We start from the raw sequence: 26383 nt of genomic DNA on the forward strand, positions 1-26383 counted from the left end.
CCCCCCCCTGCCTGCGCGGCGGGGGGGGGGGGGTGGGGGAGGGGGCCGAGGGGCTGGAGAAGAGGAATGGTGCTATCCAGATGAAGGGAGTGCTGTCAAACGTTGGAATTGGTATCTGCACTGTGTTGGTGTTGATGTTGATGTCAGGGTTCGTGTTCTTGGGCAGGTCAGGGGCCAGAGGGCAGAGCCATAGATACTGAGCTGAGATCCAGGGAAGGATCTAGCATCAGAGCTGCTGGGGCACTGGATCAATGATCAAGACTGGGACTCACATAGGAGGAAAACAGCAATACCATGATGAGAAATTAGTTATAACATGGGGCTTGGTCATAGGAAGAAGGAAGAAAGCATTGATCAGAATTTGACTGTTAAGAGTTGAGCCTACAGAGAGAGTCCTAGTTGGAGACACAAAGGGCTTTAGGGTGGGGAGCAAGAGAGGCTTCTACAGATCACAGCTGAAACGTACATCCACCGTAGCTGCCCGTGGAAAGTGGTGTGGTCTTCACAGAGCACAGCCAACTTCCACACTCTTGGACCTAGTAATTCACCTTTTGAAAGACTATTTCCAAAGACATGACCCAAAGGCAAAATATGTATAAAGATGTTCCTGTAAGTTTGCTTCATCATGGCGGGCGATCAGAAACAAGTCAGCTGTTCCAAATGTTACACTGCGCCGCTGTGTGGAGAGGCTTATAGAAAATACCCATTGAATGACTTTTCTGGGAGACGGTCCATACAAATGACAAAGTATACAGATGTGTGTCATGCACATGCCTTGTCAAGGAGCAGCGGGAAGTGCTGAGCATGGTATATTTGGTGATGCTCTCGGTTTTGGGAGATATGCTATGAAGTTATTAATTCAAGCTTAAAACTTTTTCATTATTCAATAGAGCACAAATGCATGAAACATGTTCGGCTTCATGAATTATTATAGAGTCAAAGGACCCATATCAGGAGCTAGCTCCTTGCCGGCCATAGCAGAAGCCCTCTGCCTGTCCCCGCCAGTCACAAGTCCATCCCCGTCCTCAGGAGTAACACTTTGCCTATTACTCCTCTGTAGGGTACTTTTTACTGGCCTCACTTCTTACTCTTCATAGTTTTATCTTCCATGTGTGCATCCTTAAACACCAAAGCATGGTCTTTTTTTTTTTTAATTTTTTTATTGTTATGTTAATCCCCGTACATTACATCATTAGTTTTAGATGTAGTGTTCCATGATTCATTGTTTGTGCATAACACCCAGTGCTCCATGCAGAACGTGCCCTCCTCAATACCCATCACCAGGCTAGCCCAACCTCCCACCCCCCTCCCCTCTAGAACCCTCAGTTTGTTTTTCAGAGTCCATCGTCTCTCGTGGTTCGTCTACCCCTCCGATTTCCCCCCCTTCATTCTTCCCCTCCTGCTTTAAGAGCATGGTCTTATTTTTTAAATGCCTTTTAAATTTCTCCTAATCTAAAGGTTCCTTGTCCATTAAAATTTTTTTTCCCTTGCAGTTTATTGGAAGAAACCCACTGATGTTCCAGAAAATCTAGATTTTTCACTGATTGGCCATTGGGTCTAGGGGATAGATCAGATTCATATTCAATTTTCTTTTGCTAAAACTATTTTATAGGTTATTCCTGTTTTGTTTTAAGTAATCTCTACACCCAGTGTGGGGCTTGAACTCACAACCCGGAGATCAAGGGTCACATGCTCCACCCACTGAGCCAGCCAGGCACCCCATTTCTGTTTTTCATCAAGAAGCTTTGTCTCTTTTTGTGATCTTTTTGTGATGTTAGCAGCCAGTGAGTATCATTGCCTGCATCTACTGATTTATGAGATGGTGTGAAATGATAATATACCAATTCAATCATTCCTTCTTTGTCTGTTGGAATACTTTGAAAAAGAGAGCAGCTTCCCCTCGCCTACTCTTTGCTTACCCAGTGGTGTGGTTCATATAGGAAGGGCAGATGAATGCTTGATTGTATCCTTTTATTTACCGGTCTTCGAGATAAATTTGTTTCCCATCACCCTTTGCGGGTGTCCAATCAGTTTTTATTTTTAAGTGTTATTACACACATACTCGATTGGTTTCAAATAATTACAGTTATCTTTATTGAAGCTGAAATACCACACTGCACCTTTTGCCAGCAGGAGTCTTTTCAAGTTGGCACCAGAATGAGCTTTCTGGTTGTGTGGAATGACAAGATGTTCCAGGCCCATTCTGTACATCTCCTGCCGCAGACCTGGAATCAGCCAGTTCTCTGAGAATCTGTTTCTTATAGTTGGACATGGTATTTCAAGACTATAATCTGAGCATTAGGGATGCACCTTACTACTGCATTGTTGTCTCTTGTTTCTAGGTCTTTTCTTAGATCTGGGAAATCGATTTGAAAGTTTGTTTATTTGAGAGGGAGAGAGAGAGAGAGCATGAACAGGGGTAGGGGAGGAGCAGAAGGAGAGAGAATCTTAAGCAGGCTCCATGCCCAGTGTGGAGCCTGACAGGGAGCTCGATCTCACAACCCTGAGATCATGACCTGAGCCAAAATCACGAGTCGGGTGCTTAACCAGTGAGTCAGCCGGGCGCCCCCATGAAGATAAAATACCTCATGAGTTTATACTGATACAGTTAAACTTCAGGATTAAGAGTGCTTACTTCTTTAATATAAATGTTTTAACATAAAATATAAGGTTTGTTCACAATTGGTTACAAAATTTCAGTGAACACAAACAACTAGATTCAATCCATAGTTGTAATTTGTAGTTCTCAGCACAGCTGGGAGTTACCACCCTCTCTCATCAGTGTCAACGGCTGGTTCTGCTGGGGGCTTTCACCCTACATATACCAGACCACTGGGGGCAACAAATGTAGTTGGAACAGTTCTCCTACTTGATTCTAACTAATATCCACCTTTACTTCCCCAACCCCGCTCCACTGGGAAAGTCTTGCTGTAATCCCAATTTCCTCACTGGTGGAGCAGACTTCAATCACCTGTGGTCTTCCCTGGCCTGCTGGGACTTGCCGGTAGGCCCTCGTGTCTCTCTGCCCTGCAGTGGGTCCCTGCCGGGGGTAAAAGGGAGCACGTGTCCATTCACGTGGCTCTTCAGCTGATTCCCGACTGTGTGTATCACAGAGCGGTACACGGTGAGCGGGCTGATGGAAGCGACTCAGATGATGGTGGACATTGATGGGGACGTCCTCGTGTTCCTAGAACTGGCTCAGGTACGCTGGCAGGGGAAGGACTCTCCGACGTTCTTGACTCTGGGCTCTGTCTGCCCGTTGGCAGGGACTGAAGAAGGCTGGCAGGCGGTGGGTAGGAAGGGAGCCCGCTGTTAGACTTGGGTCCCGGATTGGGCAGGGCCTGCCTCATCCTCCGTGCCAGAGGATTCACTCTGACATGCCGAGAGGAAGGGGACTGGCGGAAAGGGACTGAGGCTTCGGACCGCCATAGGGCAGGGGACAGAAGCCCAGTCTCGTACATTCACATGGTTGCAGCGTGCCTGAGGTCACTGAGGACTCTTCATCCAAAGTGAGCTGCCCGCCTCCTTATTCCTGAGCGAACAAGCAAAGTCTCACGCACGGCCCTCCGAGCGCATCGCTTCTGGCACTAGAAGCCAGCTCGTGAAGCGGACGTTGCAGCTTTGAGGCACGCGGACACAGTGGGCGGAGTCGGCTCTCGAAGCCTGGCCGTCTACCCCTCCGTGCAGGCTGCCCTGGCCCCCCGTGGGCGGCGGAGGACATCTCCGGGGAGGGATCTAAGGAGCACGGCACCACACGCATCTATGGATTCTGTGGGTGCTGGGGGCGGGGCAGAGGTGACCTGATGTGACGGCGGCGGTGGTGACGCCAAGGAGCAAATTAAGTGTTTTCTCACACTTCCGTGTGGGTTTGCCTCTCAAGACGGGCTCGTTACAACTGTGGGGCTTTGCCCATCTGCACCAAAGCTTGGGCTCTGAGGACAGCTATGGGTGTCTATGTGGACCCTTCCCGGGGCTCCAGCGTAGGTGCTCCTCTTTGTCCCCAGTTCCACTGTGCGTACCAGTTGGCCGACTGGTGTCTTCACCACATCTGCACCAACTACAACAACGTGTGCCGCAAGTTCCCCCGAGACATGAAGGCCATGTCCCCAGGTGAGCGTCTCCTGCAGGACCTGTGCGTACTCCTCCCGCATGCCAAAGGGGCCAGATCTCTGCCTCGACCCCAGGGCGTCCAGAAGCTGCCAGAGACCCTTGGGTTGGACTTGAGCTGGGGGGAGCCCAGGAAAAGATCAGGGCAGCTGGGGACCTCAGGCAATTCGCTTTACCTCTCTGGGCTCCTATTTCTTACAAGTACAAGGAGGGTGTTGGACTTTTGGTATTTTTCAGAACTGGTATTTTTTGGGGGGGAGGTGTATTTTGGTATTTCAGACTTGGTATTTTTTTTTTTCGGAGTTGGTATTTTTGAGAGAGGGCTCCACAATAAGAAATACATTTTGTTGTGAGCCAGTACACATACAGAAAACTACGTGAATTATTTTTAATGCGGCTTATGACCCACCACATTGATTTCACAACCTAGAAATAGGCACAGCCTGGACCGCCCAGGTCCAGGTATCCTCTGAGGTTCCTGCAGTTCCACCTCTGCTTAATTAATGTCCCCAGTCCTGGGGCCCAACAGGAAGTGCATGGGCTCCGGGAGACGTGTCGTGGCCCCCCGAGTTCCTGCCACTGTGCATTCTTCAGGTCTGCACTGGGCACCCCGCGCTCTCCCTGCTGCCAGGTCCTCCCACACCGACCCCATCCCCACTCTCTCCTTTACACCCTGCGGGCATTTTCTTCCGCAAGCACAGCTCCAACCACATCGCTGCCCTGGTCCAAACCTTCCACGCCTTCCACGCCTTCCAGAATCAGTCTGAACCCCTCAGCCTAGCCTTCCCTCCAGGCTGACCCTCTTTGTCCTCTTGCAGCCCTCCCTCCGCTGCCCTCAGAAGCCAGCTCTGCCAGCCGCCTGTGCTGCCGCCCCAGCTGGGCCCAGCACCTCGCTGCCCTTCTCCCTCCTCCCGCTCCGTCCCAGCCTAGTTCATTCCCAGCACACGGGAAGCCCATCTAGGTTGTCCCTCTGTCCCGGAGCCCAGCAGAGCGGAAGTGCCTTTCCCCAGGAGGAAGCTCTGCAGCTACATGGCGGGCTCCAAAGGCAGGGCTGATACTGCGGCCCCTGGGACTGGGCGTGCGCCAGATGGTCCCCAGGGCAGAAGTGTCGGGGGGTTGGTGGGTGGCCCCTGGACACCCCCCACATCCCGGTGCTCCTCTTGCCCCCTTCTCCTGCCGGCCTCCTAACCAAGCCCTACTGCGTTGTGCTCCAGAAAACCAGGAGTACTTTGAGAAGCACCGGTGGCCGCCCGTCTGGTACCTGAAGGAAGAAGATCACTACCAGCGGGCACGGAAGGAGCGCGAGAAGGAGGACTATCTCCACCTGAAACGGCAGCCCAAGCGGCGGTGGCTGTTCTGGAACAGTCCCTCCTCACCGTCCTCTTCTGCGGCCTCCTCGTCATCCCCATCTTCCTCCTCGGCTGTGGTCTGAGATGCTGCCACCCTCTTCTGACCCTGCTGCTGTTCCCCCCACTCGCCTTTGCCCCTCTGCTCTTCTGCATCGCCCCCTCCACCTTCCAGGGACAAGGGGACCCACGTAACCAGGACCCTAAGGGCAGAGCTGTTCTCACCAGCCGACGTAGCTCAGCAAGAGAGGAGGGGGGCCTTGTGGATCAGTGCGGGGACCCCCTGCAGGGGACCCCAGTTCCAGAGCAGGGCAGGGAGGCAGACGGCTGCTGGGAGGTGGGGAGCGGGAAGGCACTGAGAGCTTTGGCATCTGACTCTGGGTTGGAGAACGCTGGCGTCCATGGGAGACTCTCCCAGCCGTGAGGCTCTGTGGCTCGGTCTGTGGAGGCAGCCCCCTCCCAGGGAGTGGCTGTGCTCAGGGAGGGTCCTGTCTCTCTTGACCACGTTTTTCCATCTATGGACCTGCGGGTGGCAGATGTTTTGTGGGCAATTTCCACACAGCGCCTACTCAGCTCCTCACCGGAGAAGTCAGGGTAGAAATGAAGCCTTCAGACCCAACTCGACGCTTCCACATCCTGGGGTGCAGCTGCCGAGGCCATGGGTGGGAAGGCTTGCACTCTGGCGAGCATCCCTCCCTCCCAGGGCGGTAGGTGTCCAGGCCTGATCAAGGATGGCAGAGCCTGGTCAGAGCTTTAGACCTAGGAGCAGTGCCTCATGGTGCCGTGAGAAACTTCTCCCTCCCTGTGCTTCACCACTCAGATCCAGAGATGGGAACCAAAGGAAACAGGTGGAACAGGGGAGAGGAGAAAGTGGGGAGGGGGGTCTGGGTGCAGCAGCCCCATGCTCTCTGGGCTCCTCGCCCTGCCTCTGGTTAGCACGGCCTCTTAGCACGGTGGGGCAAGATTAGCAAACAAAACAAAACAAAACAAAAACCCCCCCAAACAACAGCAAAATCACCACCAACAAAAACATGTTGGCCTCAAGCCCCTCAAAGAAAAGAAACAAGAACAGAAAAAGCCCCTCTGTAGCTTACAAAGCGGGGCCTCTGTGTTGACGAGACAAGAGCGTAGGCCGTGGAAGTCATTCCAGTGCCTCTGGGGAAAGGACTTGTCACCCACTACGGCTGGGGATGCCCACACCCTGCCGGCCCGCTCTGGGGACAGCACGAGTTCTGAGTTAGCATGCTGGGATGGAGGCTTCGGGGGCAGGGGCAGGGGGGTCTCAGGGCTTGAACATGGTATTGGACCCCTGCTTGGCCCATCATGAGAATCTGTTCCTCCTCCTCCCAGGATGTGAATGTGTGTGTGTATGGGGGGGGGGGGTCAAAGGTCAGGGGAAAGGGCACCGACTTGGAGAATAGGAGTCCGGGTAATGAAGGATCATAGGACATGACCTTAGTGCTGGTTGGGGGGGGGGGGGCGGGGAAGGGAAGGAGGAAAAGGGGAAACGTGAGCAGGGGCAAAGCAAAGTCAGTCCCAGGAAGAGGGGGACCAGACTGGAGGATTGTGGGAGGTAAGACAGCAGCTTGTAACCCCATGGGGAAAAGTTGGGCCACATTTTACTTCTCCCAGTTTTGTGATCCTGACCCATATTTCGGCCCCCACACTGTATGTCGTCTAAAAAGCCAGAGTCCCACTGATGACAAGTGGAAGCCTGGGGTGGGCTCCACCAGCAAGACCCTGGCTTCAGGTCTGGGGTCAAGCAAACCCAGAAACAGGAAAAGTCTGGAACAATTCTGTGGTACTGAGACCTAGAGATCTGACGGTAAGTCCTTGTCAAGAGAAGGAGTGGGAGGTGGCAGGCCAGGCACGTCTAGGGTGGCACCCCCTGTTGTCTGAGCCGCCTCCCCTTCTCTAGGGTGGCTGGCTGGCTGGCAGGCCAGACGTGTGCTCCTGCCAGCTGAGTTCTCATCCTTGGCTTCAGGGCGAGGCTGAGGAGCCAGGGGGCAGGGCAGGAGGCAGCTCGCAAGGAGGGTGCACTTCTGCACCCAGCACCCTTCTCTGGGGAAGGGAACCAGAGGTGTGGCCATGGAGTCTCCCGGGAACTCCTGGTGAGAGCGAAAGCAGAAACCTAAAATCCAGGGGGAGGGGGAACAGGGGGCTGAGCAGTATGGCCTGCCGATGAGGATGCAAAAAGGCCAAGGGGAGAGAGTGTCAGGGAGGCCCAGGGGGTGCAGCGAGCCCATGAGAGAGGAGCCACGGGACCATCCCGGCAACCAGGGTGGGCTCACCCCTCAGGGACCCACTGCCCCTTCCTAGCCACACCCTGGGGGCCCAGCAGGCCCAGGTGCAAACCAGAGACACCACCTGGGGAGACTGTGGGGGAGCCAGGCCAGGGCAGGTGACCTCCCAGGAGAGAAGGAGGGAGGAGGGGCAGAATTCCAGTCCCCCAAGAACCTGGCATTTGGAAATGCAGGGAGACAGGAAGGACAAGTGACACGAACACACTGTACTCGTGTCGCTCAAAGCTGCTTCAGAGGAGAGTGGGAGGGTGGGGGAGAAAACACACACACACCTCTTTTTATATAAGGTTTCATATTTAATTTGGTCATGAATTCATAAATACATGAGTATTTTGTACCTAATCGCCTTCCTTGTGTTGTTTGATATGTCCAACCACCTCTCCAGAGGAGGCACCTTCCACTGGGGAGAAGCATGAAAGGACACCAAGCGCCCATGAAACACTAAGTGCCTGTTGAGGGCCAAGTGCCATTTGGACTGGGTCCTCTCTGTGCTCTGATGCAGCTTCCCTTAAATGAGTAAGCATGACCAACTCTGATAAGGCACTCAAGTCCTCTGAGAAAGGGACAGCAGGTGCGTTGAAGGCTGACTAGCAAAAATCGTGGCTCCTTCTAGAGATACAAGCACCCTGCATGGAACCCCGAGTCTTCCAGGAAAGGGAAGGGGCGGCAGGGGGAACCTCTGGAAGGAAGTGGGAGAGGGAGGTAAACAGCAAAGCCATGAGGGTTGTGCCCCCACCGAACTCTGCTAGAACATCAATTCCCTGAATGTGCCTAAGTGTTCGGGTAACTCCAGTTTGGGCCCAGCCCTACCCCAGTCTGGGCACACACAGACCTTTGAGGTGGGGAAGCCCGAGAACCCTGAGAATAAACTCTATACCATTATCGGGCCAGGACTGGAACATGGGTGTGGTGGAGGAGAGCTGAAGATGAAGATAGGGCCGAAGGTCCACGCTCGTGACCTGCAATGCAATGGCACGTGACAGAACCTATCTGCCACCTCAGCTCTAACCCATCTCCCACCCCCACCCACGTCCATCGGTGAGAAGGAGGCCCACCCAAACACAGGGATGCACAAGGATACCCCTTCTTCTCACTCTCTCTACTTGGAAACATCAGCCTGTACGTAATATAAATATTCATACACCCACAAAATAAGGGGGGAAAGTGGGCACTTTAGAAGTTTCTGGCCATTAGATCCTGGAAAGCTCAAGCTGCATATGAGGGAGAACCAGAACCCACCCAGGCCATCCCCAGAGGTGAGCTTGTTCGTCTTCCCCCTTTGTGTTCGTACTCATTCTATGGTTGCCTGCTCCCATTCAGGCAACCCGTGCAATCAGACTAGTAAGTACATTTCAAAAGGTTCTACATGCTCATAGAAATATATACAAAAACATACAAATAGGAAGATGCACATCTTATAGCATTAATAGATACAAGTAAATGCAAGCATGCCAACATGGCTGCGTCTTACAATATAACAAATACAAGTAAAAAGTGCAATTCTATTAGAATGAAGTCCCATGAATTGAAAAGAATGACACCCTAAAACAACTCGCAGTACACATATGAACATATACAGGCACCTTAAACCTGATACTGCAGGTTCGCTTCCAGACCACCCCAATAAAGCAAGTATCGCAATAAAGCGAGTCAAATGAATCTTTTGGTTTCCCAGTGCATACAAAAGTCCTATCTGCACCACACTGTAGTCTATTAAATGTGCAATAGCATTATGTTTAATAACCATGTATTAAGTTAAGAAATACTTTATTACTAAAAAAAATGCCAACCATCATCTGAGCTTTCAGCGAGTTGTAATCTTGCCGGTGGAGGCTCTTGCCTCGCTGTTGGTGGCTGCTGACTGATCTGGGTGGGGGTTGCTGAAGGTGGGAACGGCTGGGGCCATTTCTTAAAATAAGACAACAGTGAAGTTGGCCACACGGATGGACTCTTGCTTTCATGAATGATTTCTCTGTATCACCGCGATGCTGTTCCATAGCATTTTACTCACAGTAGAACTTCTTGCAAAATTGGTCAGTCCTCTCCAGCCTGCCGCTTCTCTATCAACTAAGTTTATGCAATGCTCTAAATCTTCTGTTACCATCTCAACAATCTTCCCCGCGTCTTCCCCAGGAGTAGATTCCATCTCAAGCAACCCCTTTCTTTGCTCATCCATGAGCAGCAACTCCTCATCTGTTAGTTTGATCATGAGATGGCGGCCATTCAGTCCCATCTTCAGGCTCCACTTCCTGTTCTAGTTCTCTCGCTCTTTCCCCCACACTTCCTCCTCTGAAGTCTTGAACCCGCCAGAGTCATCCATGAAGGTTGCGATCAAATTCTTCCAAGCTCCTGTTCATGTTGATATTTTGACCTCTTCCCATGAATCACGAATGTTCTTAGTGGCACCTAGAATGGCGAATCTTTGCCAGAAGGTTTTCAATTTGCTTTGCCCAAATCCATCAGAAGAATCACTATCTATGGCAGCCACCGCCTTACAAAATGTATTTCCTAAATAGTAAGACTTGGAAGTCGAATGCCTCCTTGCTCCCCGGGCTGCAGCATGGCTGCCGTGTCAGCAGGAAACAACCATCGTCTCGTTCTACTTCTCCATCAGAGCTCGTGCGTGACCAGGTGCATTGTCGGTGAGCAGTCGTGGTTTGACAAGATTTTTTTCGGAGCGGTAGGTCTCCACAGTGCACTTAAAGTATTCAGGACACCACGTAGCGATCCCAAGTGCTGCCTGCCACCCAGGCTTTGTTGTTCCGTTCACGGAGCACAGGCAGAGTGGCACGAACACGACTCTCCAGGGCCCTGGGACGTCCAGAATGGTCAATGAGCGCTGGCCTCGACTTCAAGTCACCAGCTGCCTCAGCCCCTGACAAGACAGTCAGCCCACCCTTGGAAGCTTTGCAGCTGGGCACTGACGTCCCCCCGGCCGCTGAGGGTCCTAGCTGGCGTCTTCTTCCAGTAGAGGCCGTTTCATCCACATTGGAAACCTGCTGCTCCGCGTAGCCTCCTTCATCACTTACCCCGCTGGGTCTCCCGGAGAACTTGCTGCAGCATCTACCCCAGCCCTGGCCACCTCCCCTCGCACCCTGATGTTACAGAGGCGGCGTCTTCCCTTACACCTCTCGGACCCACCTCTGCCAGCTCCCGACGGTCCCCCTGCAGCTTCCTCACTGCTCTCAGCCTTCGCCCAACCGAAGCGAGTCAGCGCCTGGCTCAGGGTCAGGCTTTGGCTTAACGGAACGTCGTGGCTCGTTTGCTCTTCTAGGCCGACCCCTCAGACCTTCGGCGCGTCCGCAGTGAGGCTGTTCTGCTCTCTTATCGTTCGTGTGTTCACCGCAAGGCACTTTGAATTTCCTCCAACAACTTTTCCTTTGCATTCTCGCCCCGGCCCACTGTTTGTTGTGTGGCCTAGCTTTTGGCCCATCTCAGCTTTCCTCACTGAGCTTAATCATTTCTAGCTTTTGATTTAAAGTCTAAATAAGGGAATGAAGGTATCTGATAGGCTTCATGGAGGGTGAAAAGGTATTTGGCTTAAAATTAAACAAAATTCTGATTTATAAAAAATACCTCAAAGGGGTGCCTGGGTGGCTCAGTCAGTTGAGCATCTGACTCTTGAATTTGGCTCAGGTCATGATCTCAGGGTCATGAGATTGAGCCCGGAGTGGGGTTCTGTGCTCAGTGGGGACTCTGCTTGAGATTTTTCTCTCTCCCTCTCCCTCTGCCCCTCCCCCTGCTCTCTCTTTCAAACAAATAAATAAAATCTTTTAAAAAATACCTCAAAATAAGAAGGTGTATCCATAATAAGATTTTCTATATGAAAACAAGAGTCAACATCATTCCTAATCATGAAATATTAGAGGCCTTCCCGGTGAAATCAAATCAAGACCAGAACACCTGCCTTTTCTAAGCACGCTGAGCACCATTCTTTCAGTTCTGGATGAAGCAGCATGCTTGAAATAGAAGTGAGGCAGGACCAGTGCAAAGGGGCAGAAGTCATCATCACTGTAGATAAGAGTATAGATTTAAAACACCCTAAGAGGGGCGCCTGGGTGGCTCAGTCGTTAAGCATTGGCCTTCAGCTCAGGTCATGATCCCAGGGTCCTGGGATAGAGTCCTGCATTGGGCTCCCTGCTCAGAGGGGAGCCTGCTTCTCTCTCTCCCCCTCTGCCCCTCCCCCCTGCTCATTCTCTCTCAAATAAATAATAAATAAATATCTTTAAAAATAAAACACCCTGGGCGCCTGGGTGGCTCAGTTGGTTAAGCGACTGCCTTCGGCTCAGGTCATGATCCTGGAGTCCCGGGATCGAGTCCCACGTCGGGCTCCCTGCTCAGCAGGGGGTCTGCTTCTCCCTCTGCCCTCTTCCCTCTCGTGCTGTCTCTCATTCTCTCTCTCTCAAATAAATAAATAAAATCTTTAAAAATAAATAAATAAATAAAACACCCTAAGGTTTAAACTATAATACTTAAAAGTGAATATATGTCTTGATGAATGTTAAAAACACAGCAGAAACAACATGGAACATTTCCAGAATAGATCACATATTAGGCCACAACACCAGCCTCAGCAAATTCAAAAAGATCGAAGTCATACCATGTGTCTTTTCTGACCACATCACTATGAAACTAAAAGTCATCCACAAGAAAAAAAAATCTAGAAAGACCACAAACACATGGAGGCTAAATAACATGATATTAAATAGTGAATGAGTCAACCAGGAAATAAAAGAGGAAATGAAAAATTGAATGAAAAAGCAACGGTCTAAAACCTCTAGGATGCAGCAAAAGTGGTTCTAAGAGGGAAATATAGAGCAACACATGCCTACCTCAAGAAGCAAGAAAAATCTGGGAAGGGAAGGAAAAATAAAATAAGATAAAAACAGAGAGAGAGGCAAGCCATAAGAGACTCTTAACTGTAGAGAACAAACTGAGGGTTGCTGGAGGGAGGTGGACCCGGGGATGAGCTAAATGGGTGATGGGAATTAAGGAGCGCACTTGTTGTGATGAGCACTGAGTGTTGTATGTAAGTGAATTCTACCCCGAAACTAATTCTACACTATATGTTTTTTTATTATGTTCAGTTAGCCACTGTACTAAACTATATGTTAACTAACTTGAGTTTACATAAAAATTTGGAAGAAAAAGAAGCAAGAAAAATCTCAAATAAATAACCTAACCTTACACCTAAAGAAGCTACAGAAAGAACCACAAACAAAACCTAAAATGAGTAGAAGGAAGGAAATAATAAAGATTAGAACAGAAATAAATCATATAGAAACAACAAACAATAGAACAAATCAATGCAAACAGGACCTGGCTCTTCAGAGAAAATCAATAAATTTGGCAAACTTCTAGCCAGATTTATCAAGAAAAAAAGAGAAAGGACTCATTAATAAAGTCATAAACGACAGAAGAGAAATAACAACCAACACCACAGAAATACAAAGAATTATAAGAAAATATTACAAAAAACTATATGCCATCTAATTGGACAACCTGGAAAAAATGGATAAATTCCTAGAAACACATAAACTACCAAGACTGAAACAGGAAGAAATAGAAAACTTGAACAGACAACCAAATAGCAAAGAAATTGAATCAGTAATCAAAAAATTCCCAACAAACAAAAGTCCAGGCTTCACAGGCAAATTCTAACAAATGTTGAAAGAAGAGTTAATACCTATTCTTCTCAAACTGTTCCAAAACATAGGAAGGGAAGGAAAACTTCCAAATTCATTCTATGAGGTCAGCATTACCCTGATACCAAAACCAGATAAAGACACTACAAAAAAGAGAGAACTACAGGTCAATATCTCTGATGAACATAGATGCAAAAATCCTCAACAAAATACTAGCAAACTGAATCCAACAATACATTGTAAAAAATCATTTACCATGATTAAGTGGGATTTATTCCTGGGTTGCAAAGGTGGTTGAATATATCACATCAATAAGAGAAAGGATAAGAACCATATGATCATTTCAACAGATGCAGAAAAAGCATTTGACAAAGTACAACATCCATTCATAATAAAAACCCTCAAAGGGGCTCCTGGGTGGCTCAGTCTGCCTTCAGCTCAGGTCATGATCCCAGGGTCCTGGGATTGAGTTCCATCTTGGGCTCCCTGCTCGGCGGGAAGCCTGCTTCTCCCTCTCCCACTCCCCCTGCCTGTGTTTCTGCTCTGGCTATCTCTCTCTGTGTCAAATAAATAAAATAAAATAAAATAAAATAAAATAAAATAAAATAAAAACCTCAACAACGTAGATTTAGAGGGAACATACCTCATCATAATAAAGACCGTATATGAAAACTCAGTTAACATCATCCTCAATGGGGAAAAACTAAGAGGTTTTCCTCCACAGCCAGGAACAAGACAAAGATGTCTACTCTCACCACTTCTATTCAACATAGTACTGGAAGTCCTAGCCACAGCAATCAGAAAACAAAAAGAAACAAAATACATCCAAATCAGTAAGGAAGAAGTAAAACCCTGACTATTTGCAGATGACATGATACTATATAGAGAAAACCCGGAAGACTCCACCAGAGGTGCCCAGGTGGCTCAGTTGGTTAAGCGTCCGACTTGGTTTCAGCTCAGGTCATGATCTCAGGGTCCTGGGATCGAGCCCCAGGTTGGGCTACATGCTCAGTGTGGAGTCTGCTTGTCTGTCTCACTCTGCTCCTCCTTTCTCTCTCTCTCTCTTTCTCTGAAAGAAATAATAAAATCTTTTAGAAGAAAAGAATCCACCAAAAAATTGCCAGAAGTGAAAAACAAATTCAGAAAAGTCTCAGGATACAAAATCAATGTACAGAAATCTGTTGTATTTCTATACACCAATAATGAAGCAGCCAAAAAAGAAATCAAGGGATTGATTCCCTTTACAACTGCACCAAAAATAACAAGGTACCTAGGAGTAAACCTAAAAAAGAGGTGGAAGATCTGTACTCTGAGAACTACAAAACACTGATGAAAGAAACTGAAAATGACACAAAGAAATGGAAAGGCATTCCATGCTCATGGATTGGAAGAACAAATATTGTTAAAATGTCCATACTACTCAAGGTAATCTACACAATTATTGTGCTCCCTGTCAAAATACCAACAGTATTTTTACAGAACTAGAACAAATAATCCTAAAATTTGTATGGAACCACAAAAGACCCCGAATAGCCAAAGCAATCTTGAAAACGAAAAGCAAAGCTGGAGGCATCTCAATTACAGACTACAAGTTATATTACAAAGCTATAGTGATCAAAAGAGTAAGGTACTAGCACAAAAATAGATACATAGATGAATACAACCAAAAAGAAAACCCAGAAATAAACCCACAATTATATGGTCAATTAATCTTGAGAAAACAGTAAAGAATATTCAGTGGGCATAAGACAGTATCTTTGGGATGCATGGGTGGCTCAATCAAGTGTCTGCCTTTGGCTCAAGTCATGGTTTCAGGGTCCCGCATGGGGCTCCCTGCTCAGCGGAGAGCCTGCTTCTCCCTCTCCCTCTGCAGCTCCCCCTGCTTGTGCTCTCTCACTCTCCCTCTGTCAAATAAATAAATAAAATCTTAAAAAAAAAAAGAAGTCTCTTCAACAAAAGGTGTTGAAGAGAAAATTGGAAAGCAGTTGAAGGAAAACTGGACAGCAACAAGCAGAAGAATGAAACTGGACCACTTTCTTACACCATACACAGAAATTAATTCAAAATGGATTAAAGACCTCAATGAGAGACCTGAAACCATAAAAATCCTAGAAAAGAACACACGCAGTAACCTCGGATACTGGCCATAGTAACTTCTTACTAGACATATCTCCTGAAGCAAGGGAAACAAAAACAAAAATAAACTAGTGGGACTACATCAAAATAAAAAATTTCTGCACAGCCCAGGAAACAATGAACAAAACTAAAAGATGGTCTACAGAATGGGATAAGATGTTTGCCAATGACATATCTCATAAAGGGTTAGTATCCAAAGTATACAAAGAACTCATATAACCAACACCCCAAAAACAAATAGTCCAATTAAAAATGGGCAGAAGACATGAACAGACATCTCCAAAGAAGACATCCAGATGGCCAACAGACACATGAAAAGATGCTCAACATCACTCATCATCAGGGAAATACAAATCAAAACTACAATGTGATACCACCTCACACCTGTCAGAATGGCTAAAATCAACAACACAGGAAACAACAAGTGTTGGCGAGGATGTGGAGAAAAAGGAACCCTCGTGCACTGCTGGTGGGGATGCAAACTGGGGCAGCCACTGTGGACAGGGAGGGGCCTGGCGACAGGGAGGGGGCCATCCCAACTCTGGGGAACCCTTAGGCAGGGGGTAGAGAAGGGGGGAAGTGAAGTAAAAATAAACACATCAAATCTCTGTTGGGTTCTGCTCTGACCAAAGCTGTATAACCCCCCTGACCGTCTCCTCCTGACTCCTGTCACTCATTTGAGATGCTGACTGCCTCTCTGCCACAGCTGGGGGCCCTGAAGACCTGAAGAACTGGCCTGCCCTCCTGGACATGGTCAGGGATGTACGGTGACCATCAGCCCAAGACAGGGCCTGATGTGAGCCCGGCCCCTGAGAGGCACAGAGGAGATGGGACATGGACAGTGGTCACAGCCTCCCCACTGGCCCGGGTACCTGCCTCTTGCTTGACACACTTGAGGTCACTCCTGAGAGTGCAGGGACTGGCCTGGATCATCCCATCGGTCACCTAGATACAGACACAGGAGGACATGGAGGGGACCTGTGAGGAAAAGCTGGCGAGATGAGGAGAAAGAGGGAGCAAAGTCCCACCCGGTGTCCCTGACAAGAGTGGAGGAAGCATAGGCTTCTCATGTCTGTAGGGCCGGGTCCCCTCTTTCCCCCTTGTTGGGTGGGGAAGGCTCTAAGCCTGCGCACTTCAATCCCTAGGGCCCTGCTGGGTGTTCAGAGTTGCACAGTCAGGAGCTGGGCCTTCTCTCAAGACCTGCACCAAGATGCCCTGGGCTGCGGGAGAACCCCTGTGAGAGGGAAATCTCTCCAGGCCAAGCGTCAGAAGCCCATTCGTCCCCAAGGTGAGCCTCCTCCTCCCGTCAGCCTTCAGTAACAAGGAACTTCTTGTCCTCCACCTGTTCTTACAATCACAGCCAGCACTGGGGTGTCAGAGAAGAGCAGCTACAGTTGGCCCCTCAATCCAAAAAGTAGGGAAAAGAGGCATCTTAGAGACGGAACAGGGGTCTGGGATGAGGAAGCTTTAGGAGCTACAGGCGAGGTCCTATTTGGACTTTGTAGGCTGTGACCACTTTTGTCCTCATTGCCCTTTTTCTGAATAATGAAGTGTTAAAAATGCATTTTATGACTGAATGGAAAAAAGATTAATATAACCCAGGTCATACTCTATTCCATTTTTTCTCTTCAGATTTCAAAAGGAATCATTTCTGTGGGCCCCTAAAAGTATCAAGCGCCCCAAGAAGTGGTCTACTATGCCCAGTGGAAAACTCAACATGGCCGGGAGGAAAAGGCACTGAGGTGTGGGAAGGGGCCTCTGCAGGGAGCAGAGTGGGGACATGTAGACGGACGAGGAGGGGCCTCTGTGGGCTCCAAAGACCCCATGGGCACAGGGACGTGCTGACAGGATGGCAGGGCTGCATGAAAGCAGGACAGAGAAAGGGGTAGAAGGAAACTCGAGTCTTCTGTGGGTTGAAGAGCCCCCTAGGCCCCATGTCTCACTTAGGGAGGCACTCTGGCAGAACTCAGGCCAATCTTTTCTGAGGACAGGACCAGGTTTGCACCGACGCTCCCTGTCTCTGGTTCTGGTGCATGGAAATATCTCCTCCTCATCTGGAAACAAGGGATAAAGATTTGGTGATGTGTTTTCCTCACGACCCTCAATCCTTCACCACTCAAACCCCCTTCCACTAGCTTAACTCAGTGGACCAAGTAATTTGGGGGGCCACTTTCTGCAGCATACATGGGGCCCACAAAGGGCAGCCACCATTCACCTGTCACTAACAGATGTACGAAAAGGATGACTATTCATTATTGATTACATCAGGATCAGGAGGAAATATCCATTAGATCACAGGATCAGTAGCAAGAGGTGGGGTGTAATCTGGGGGACCCCGGATGGAGAGGAGCCCTTGGGTGGCTTCCCCAAACCCAGCCCTGCTGTAGAGACACAGGGCCCTGGGCTGTGAAGGCCCTTATGTGCATGGCTTGTAATCTCTCTTCATTTCTGCTGCACAGGTTCCTGGGAAGGGGGTAGGAAGCTGGTGAATGAATGCCCACAGGATGCCCAGAGGCCGACAGCGGTGGCCGGACGCTCTGCTTTCAGCCGCCAATGGAACCTAAACAGAATCTAAATCTAAATCTAATTCTCTACCCAACCTTGGTCTTTTCAATCCTGCAGCTACCACGTCCATTAGACCTCAGCACTGACAACAGAAATACACTACAAGCCACACAGGAAATTCAAATTCATAGTGACCACCTTAAAAGAGTACAAAGAAAGAGCTCAAATTAATTTGAATAATACGTTTTTTTAACCTAAGATAATTAACATATGATTTCCACATGGAATCAATATAAAACATTGAGATATTTTCTTGAATACTTCACTCAAAGACTAAAACCCATGCTCCCTCCACAGTGTCCAGGGTGTGTGATCTGCCTCCACTTGTCCCTCTGACTTCCTCTCACCCCCACTCAGCCCAGCGCCCCCTGGCTTTGCTCAGAAAAGCCCAGTCCCTGCCCCACCCCCCCACCCCATGGCAATAGAGAGGGGTATGAGGGGGCCCTCGGGACCTCTACCTGGCTCCCTGCACCAGAAGGGACTCTCTGCATCAAAGTCACCATTCCCAGGGGATCTCAGCATCCTGTCTCTGTCCCACCTGTCACCCAATTATCCTTGAGGCTCTTTATTAGATGTCTGGGACTAACGTGCACATTCGTCTGTCTGTCTGGTTGCTCCAGGAGGCAGGGGCCCCTTGCCGTCCACTGACACAGTGCCTGGCGCACAGGAGACATCCAATAAACACGTGTGAAAGAAGGGATCCGGAACTGCAGGCATCAGGAGACCAGAAGACGTGCAGACACAGGCGGGGTAAGGCTTGGAGATCAGTCTTCGAATGTACCTGCTGGACACGACCCCTCCCAGGCACTGGGCTCTCAGCCCTGTGGACCGGCTAAATGCTGCTGAACTCTGTCTTGCCCAGTGGCCGGTCCTGGCTGAGGAAGTTGGGACCTGTGGGGACAAAGAGAGGACGGGTGTGAGTGGCAGCCAGATTCTCCTCCCTCACCAGACTGCCTCTCACATTCTCTCCAGCCCAGCCAAAAAAGCAAACAGACCAGGACCTTTCCTCCAGTTCTACACTCTCTTGCTTTTGCATTCATGTTTGTCCCTTGGCCTTTGGTGCTAGCAGGTGACTTACACTAGAAAAATTTTCCAGTATTCTTTTCTCTGTAATACAATAAAGCATACTTATTCCACAAAATATGGGCAAGGAAAGTTTTTATAAGAATATAAAAGCACATGTGATGTCCACAATTAAAGACAGCATTCGTTATTTTGTTGTTTTATTCGACCATGTGTGTGAACTCATTTTGTCTCTCTCTCTCACACATACACATTTTTTAACAAATGAAGTTTATATTATAAGCACACTTTTTAAAAATCAGGATATGGGGGGGGGCAGCAGCCTGGCTCAATCAGTAGAGCATGTGACTCTTGATCTCAGGGTTGTGAGTTCAAGCCCCACATTGGGCATGGAGCCTACTTAAAAAATAAAATAAAAAGATAAATGAAAACCAATTTTTGGAAAGCTATAACTGGAAATCTAATTTTTTCAATAAAATGCTCATCTCTGGGAAAACTAACTAACTAACTAACTAAATAAATAAATATCGGGATACAGGATCACATGTTAATTTTAACCTAAACAGCTCACTCCAAAGGGAGCCTGCCAATGTCTCACAAAATACCAAAAGGAGGAAGTAGCAATACAGAAATTGGGCCAGGGTCTCTCTGCTCAAAATGACATCATGAGGACAGCCAAAGAAATGTGATAGGATTAGCTAGTAGTACTATGTCACTGTTAACTTTCTCATTTTGAAGGTCATGCTGTGGTTATAGGAGAGAGTGTCTTCATTTGTGGAAAACATACGCTAAAGCATTCAGGCATCGATCATGTCAGCAGCTCTTTTTCAAATGTTTCAGAAAAAAGGGTTTTTGTAGAGTTTTTGAACTTTTCTTTAACCTGCGATTGCTTTAAATTAGAAAGTTAAATTAAGAAGAAGAAAGAGAAAGAAAGAAAGAAGAAAGAAAGAAAAAAGAAAGAAGGAAGGAAGGAAGGAGAAAGAAAGAAAGAAAAGAAAGAAAGAAAGAAAGAAAGAAAGAAAGAAAGAAAGAAAGAAAGAAAGAAAGAAAGAGAAAGAAAGAAAGAAAGAAAGAAAAAAAGAAAGAAAGAAAGAAGGAGGGAAGGAGGGAGAGAGGAAAGAAGAAGGAAGGAAGGAATAAAGGAAGGAAGGAAGGAAGGAAGGAAAGAAGGAAGGGTGGTACACACCAACCCACAGGGACAGAAGCTTCTGAATTCTGGACTTTTCTGGACCTCACCCAATGTACTTCTTCATTCATTCACAACCTTTATAATAAATCAATAAACATGTTTCCCTGAGTTCTGTGAGCTGTTATAGCAAATTATTGAACCTGAGGAGAGGGTCATGGGAACCCCCAATTTATGGCCAAGTCAGACAAAAGTGTGGGTCATATGGGAGTCCACTACTTGTGATTGACATGTGAAGTGGGGGTGGTCATGTGGGACTGAGCCCTCAAGGGTGGAGTCTGCGCCAACTCCTAGAATCAAGGTCACAGTATTCTATTTCACTGATTTTTATGCTTCCTTGTTATTTCATTTGGTTTAATTTTCTTTTCTTTTCCACTTTTTTGAGAGAGTGTGTATGCACTCAGGAGCAGGGCTGGGGTGTGGGAGGGGCAGAGTGAGAGGGAGACAGAAAATCTTGAGTAGGCTCCACGCCCAGCATGGAGCCTGAAGTGAGGCTCAATCTCACAACCCTGAGATCATGACCTGAGCCGAATTCAAGAGTTGGTCGTTTAACTGACTGTGCCATCCAGGTGCCCCAAATTCATATTTATTTCTATGGCTGATTAATGTTGAGCTTCAGGTCACAGATTTTATATACTTCTTCTTTTCTTGTTAACAGCTTTAGTGAGATGTAATTCACACAATTAATAATTATGATTCTTTATATAAATTACTCTTTTAAAGTATACATTTCAATTGTTATAATACATTTAGAGATTCGCAGAACCATCGCTAGAATCAATTTTGGAACATTCTTTAACCCCCAAAAGAAACCATTAGCAGTCACTCTCCATTTCCTCTAACCCTCTATTGTTTTAATAAAAGTATTGAAAGCAATATATTTTCATCTTCATCACTGGTTTTCACAGCATCTGACAAATTTTGATGTGTTATATTTTCATTGGCATTTATTGTGGAAAGCTTTTAAAATTCCTTTTTTTTTTTTTAAAGATTTTATTTATTTATTTGACAGAGACAGAGATAGCGAGAGCAGGAGCACAAGCAAGTGGGAGCGGGAGAGGGAGAAGCAGGCTCCCCGCGGAGCAGGGAGCCCGATGTGGGACTCGATCCCAGGACCTTGGGATCATGACCCGAGCCGAAGGCAGCCGCTCAACCGACTGAGCCACCCAGGCGTCCCTAAAATTCCTTTTAAATGCTTCCTTGTTACTTCATTTGGTTTAATTTTCTTTTCTTTTCCATTTTTTTGAGAGAGTGTGTGTGCACTCAGGAGCAGGGCTGGGGGGTGCGAGGGGCAGAGGTATTTGTGGTTCCCAGAGGTGGGAAGGGGGATGGATGAAATGGGTAAAGGTGGTCAAAAGGACAAACTTCTAGTTATAAAACAAGAAAGTCCTGGGATGTAAAGTACAGCATGCTGACGGTGGTTAATAATACTTATCTTGCATATTTGAAAGTTGCTAAGAGAGTAGACCTTAAAAGTTCTCATCACAAGAAAAAAATTTTGTAACTATGTGTGGTGATGGATATTAACTAGACTTCTTGTGGTGATCACTTCACAATATATCCAAATATAAAATCATTATGTTGTACACCTGAAGCTAATATAATGTCATGTGTCATTTATATCTCAATTAAAAAAAAAAAAAGCACCCAGCACACACTGGGCAACCACACATGGGCCTGTTACTGCTCCAGAGCCATGAGTCCCCCGGACCTAGCACTCTCCTGCTTTGTAAAAACCATTTCACACTTTCTCCTCTCCTCCAGCACTTCCTGCTTTTCACTCTTGGCCAATGACCTTGCTTCTTAATCTCAGGGAGAAAGTAGAAACTCTTTGTGGAGAACTACCTTGTGCTCCATCCAGGGAATCCCCTGCCCTGGCCTGCTTCAGGGCTCACACCCTCTGCTTCCTCTCCCATTAGGATAAATAAAGTTCCCTCTTTTTTTACATGATATTCTTTGGAAGTCAACTTATCTGACATTAAGATGGCCACAGCAGATTTCTTATCCCTGCTATTTGCATGGTATATCTTCTTTTATCCTTTTACTTTCAATATCTGTGTCATGCTTTTGTATTGCATCTCTAATTGACAGGATGTAGTTGGTCTCACTCTCTCATCCCTCTATCCTTTTCTACTTTTGAATTGCAATGTTATATTTATATATATATATTTATTTATAATAAAATATGGTTGAAATAGCTCGATAAGTTACCATTTGCTTTGTTTGTCCAGTCTTTTCCCCTGTTCTTCCTTCCCTGCATACTTTGATGTTAATTACTTTTTAGAATTCCATTTTGTATGTGTATTGGCTTTTTATCTATTCATATTTCCATCATCTCTAGTTTTTTAAAGATTTATTTATTTGAGAGAGAGAGAACACGAGCAGGAGGAGCAGAGGGAGAGGGAGAGAGAATCTCAAGCAGACTCTGCACTGAGTGTGGACACCGGCTCAGGGCTCAATCTCACAACACTAAGATCACAACCTAAGCCGAAACCAAGAGTCAGACGCCTAACCGTGGTGACTGTGTCACCCACGTGCCCCCATTTTTTTTTTTTTAATTTTAAGTAGGCTCTATGCTCGAGGTGGGGCTTGTATTCACAGCCCTGAGATTAAGAGTGGCATGCTCAACCAACTGAGCCAGCCAGGCGCCCCTATGCATATTTCCATCAGCAATATACAATTGGTATAGGCAGTAAAATACACAATCTTTGTGTCTATTGAAAAGGTTTCAGTCTATTGAAAAGTTCTTAAAAAGAGAATTGATATGCAATAAGCTGCACATAATTAAATCACACAATTTAATAGATTTTGACACATGTCTGCATCTGTGAAACTGCCACTGCAATCAGCCTAATGGCTGGGTCATCACCCCCAAAGTTTCCTCTTGTCCCTTGATAATCCTCCCCCCTGCCCTGACCCTTTTGGCCCCGGGGAACAATTGATCTACTTTCTGTCCCAATGGATTAATTTGAAGTTTCTAGATTTTCACATAAATGGAAACAGAGAGTATGTATCCCTTTCTCTCAGTTTTCTTTCACTCTGAATTACTATTTTGAAATTCACCCATGTTGTTCTGCGCATCAGTACTTCATCTCTTTTCGTTGTTGAGTTGTATTGCTGAATGAATAGTGTAGTATTAGTATAAAAATTAAGAGACTTATAACAAGATAGATCAATTCATCACCACTCCCCATTCTTTTTGCAATAGCTATCCTAGGAGTTGCCTATATACATGCTATAAACCACACAAACAATATAACAATATTTGATTTTGCGCACTTTTAAGAAATTAACAGAACATAATAATCCTTTTCATTTGGCTCCACATTTCCTATTTCTGGTGATCTTTCTTTCTTCCTTCCTTAACATGCAAGTTTCCATTGGTTGTCATCTGTTGGACCTGGAATCTTCGTTCAGTCTGCTGGCAATGAAATACTGCTACTGTCTCCAAAATCACATTCATATGCCTGATTCTTTTTTTTTTTTAAAGATTTTATTTATTTATTTGACAGAGATAGAGAGCACAAGCTGGGGGAGTGGGAGGCAAGGCAGAGGGAGAAGCAGGCTTCCCACAGAGCAGGGGGAGCCCGATGTGGTACTCGATCCCAGGACCCCGGGATCATGACCTGAGCCGAAGGCAGTCGCTTAACCAACTGAGCCACACAGGCACCCTCATATGCCTAATTTTTAAGCCCTTTTCTACCCATTTACTCTTTGATTTGTTGACAACCTCTGCCAGATCTCAGGTTACAAAACCTAGAATCCACCTTGAGTCCCTTCCCTCCTCTTACCAAACCCAACTCATCCTCTGCCAGTGTTATTGTTTCCCTCACATCTGTGTCTGCTGCCACATTCTTCTTCAGGCTGATACAACCTAACCACTTACCCTAACCACTAGGACCTGTGCCAGATGCTGCTCAGGTCACGTTTGAGTTCATACATCTAGTCCACCACCCAAAGAGTAAACAATTTTCTCTTTATAAACAAATATCTTTACAACTGCTAGTTTGATCAGGGATCACCCACTGAAAAGTTGACACCTAGCTCCTGCAGTCCATGGACTTGGGCAGTTCCTCAGGATGATATTCACTGACTTTTGTTCTGTCCTCACCTACCTGTACTATTTCCCACCACCCACATTAAACATACTCTAGAACAGGACAAGATCATATCAGCATCAGTACAGGGAATTAGAACCCAAGTCATCCACTCATCCAGGGAAGGCACATCTGGAGCCTGGTCAGCCATACAGGGCAAGGAACATCAGGGACATGACATGTCCCTTCCTTTCCTTAGGACAAATGTGGGTCACAGGGAGCTGAGGCAGAGTCACAGATCACCTCATGGTTGACAGAAGGGAAAAAGGCTTGAAGGGGTTGCGCAGGCAGAGGTCACTGGGTGGCAGGGACACTGGTGGACATAGAGGGGAAAGTCCACACAGACAGGATTGGATAAGAGAGGTCAAAGTCATGGGCGGGGCAGAGGATGAGCCATTCTAGTTTGTAGTCATCTCTGCTTGAGGAGACCGAGGACATGGCCAGAGATCTAGACTGTGCCAACCCACAGACTTGGACTCAAGGGTGAGTGTGTGTACCTGTGTGTGTGTGTGTGTAAAAGAAAGAGACAGAAAAACAAAGGAATGCATGAAGAGAACAGAACTTGGTGCATGTTAAATGCTGTTTGTAAGTACATGCTGTGACATATAAACATTAGCCATGAGATTGACTTTAATTAAAACCACATCTTCCAGGCCAGCAATATCATAACCTGGGGCCTTGCAACAACTCTGTCAGAGTCCAAATACAGGTGAATAACATTCCTGACACCATCACAGCCTCTCTGAAGGTGGGATAATTTGAGGGTAATGAGACTCCAGGCCATTTTCCTTTAGTTATTTGGGTCCCTTGCCTCATCTCCTCCACTAGCCGGTGAGCTCCCAGGAGCAGGATAAACATGGGTCATCTGTTCCCCTCCCCAAGAGCCCAGACTTTCCCTGAGTAAAGGGCTCATCAACTGTTTGGTGGGTTAATAAGAACACCCTCCCTTAGGACACAAAGAAGGTGAGCCTAGGGATGGCTTCGTCACAGTGCCTGAGGACAGTTTCCAAGCTGCAGCACAAGAAGAGGACCCAAAGGGAGCCCTGTGACTTCTCTTGAGGAGACACAGGCAGGAGTTCCAAGAAGCTGAATGCAGGGCAGTGAGTTGGAAAAGAAGCTACACAGAGTGTTCTGGAGATGTGCAGAGGAGCCCATCCAGTGCATGGGTGCATACTGATCTGTGCATACATGACAGGGACCCACCCCAGGCTGAGGAGAGACCATCAGAAATCAGTAGGCTGGGGCTCAGACGGTTAAGTGTCTGAATCTTGATCTCGGCTCAGTTCTTGATCTCAGGGTCATGAGTTCAAGCCCTGCATTGGGCTCCATGCTGGATGTGGAGCCTACTTAAAAAAGAAAAAGAATTTTCAGTGGACTGGACAAGGATTGAGGCTCACCCAGGGCTGGGAATTGTTTTTGCTCCCATTCATCAGAATGGATGAACTGCATAATAGGGTTACTGGTTGGTTATTAGAAGTTTATTATTAGAGTCTTAGTATTATATTTTTGCATTTACCTGTGACTTTTTTTCCTTTCATAATTTTCTTACTCCTGATTATGAACTTTTCTTTCTACTCAAATAAGTCCTTTTAGCATTTCTTGTAAGGCTGGTTTAGTGATGATGAACTCCTTCAACTTTTGTTTGTCTGAGAAACTCTTATCTCTCCTTCCATTCTGAATTATAATCTTGCTGGGTAGAGTATTCTTCATTGTAGGTTTTCTTCCCTTGAGTACTTTGAATATATCCTGCCACTTTCTTCTGGCCTGCAAAGTTTCTGCTGAAAAATCAGCTGATAACCTTGCAGGGTTTCCCTTGTATGTAAGTTTTCTGAGAGCTGCTTTTAAAATTCTCTATCATTACTTTTGCCATTTTAATTTTGTGTCTTGTTGTGGACCCCCTTGGGTTAATTTTGTTGGGGGCTCTCTGTACTTCCTGGATCTGGATGTCCACACTTACGCATTTGTGATGTGAGTG

The 26383-nt window shown here is 47.1% G+C and overlaps 1 protein-coding gene across 1 annotated transcript in view; it reads left to right on the forward strand.

The window, feature by feature from the left end:
* The window catches only part of RHOBTB2 (Rho related BTB domain containing 2), a 17957-nt gene extending 11358 nt beyond the window's left edge, over positions 1-6599 (forward strand). The window contains exons 8-10 of the mRNA XM_021698847.2: positions 3114-3202; positions 4005-4110; positions 5322-6599. Coding sequence (XP_021554522.1) covers positions 3114-3202; positions 4005-4110; positions 5322-5539 — 413 coding nt within the window. The 3' untranslated portion in view covers positions 5540-6599. The remainder of the gene's footprint in view (positions 1-3113; positions 3203-4004; positions 4111-5321) is intronic.
* Positions 6600-26383: the final 19784 nt, after the last annotated feature.

Source organism: Neomonachus schauinslandi, chromosome 2, assembly GCF_002201575.2.
Source record: "Neomonachus schauinslandi chromosome 2, ASM220157v2, whole genome shotgun sequence".
NCBI lineage: Eukaryota > Metazoa > Chordata > Mammalia > Carnivora > Phocidae > Neomonachus > Neomonachus schauinslandi.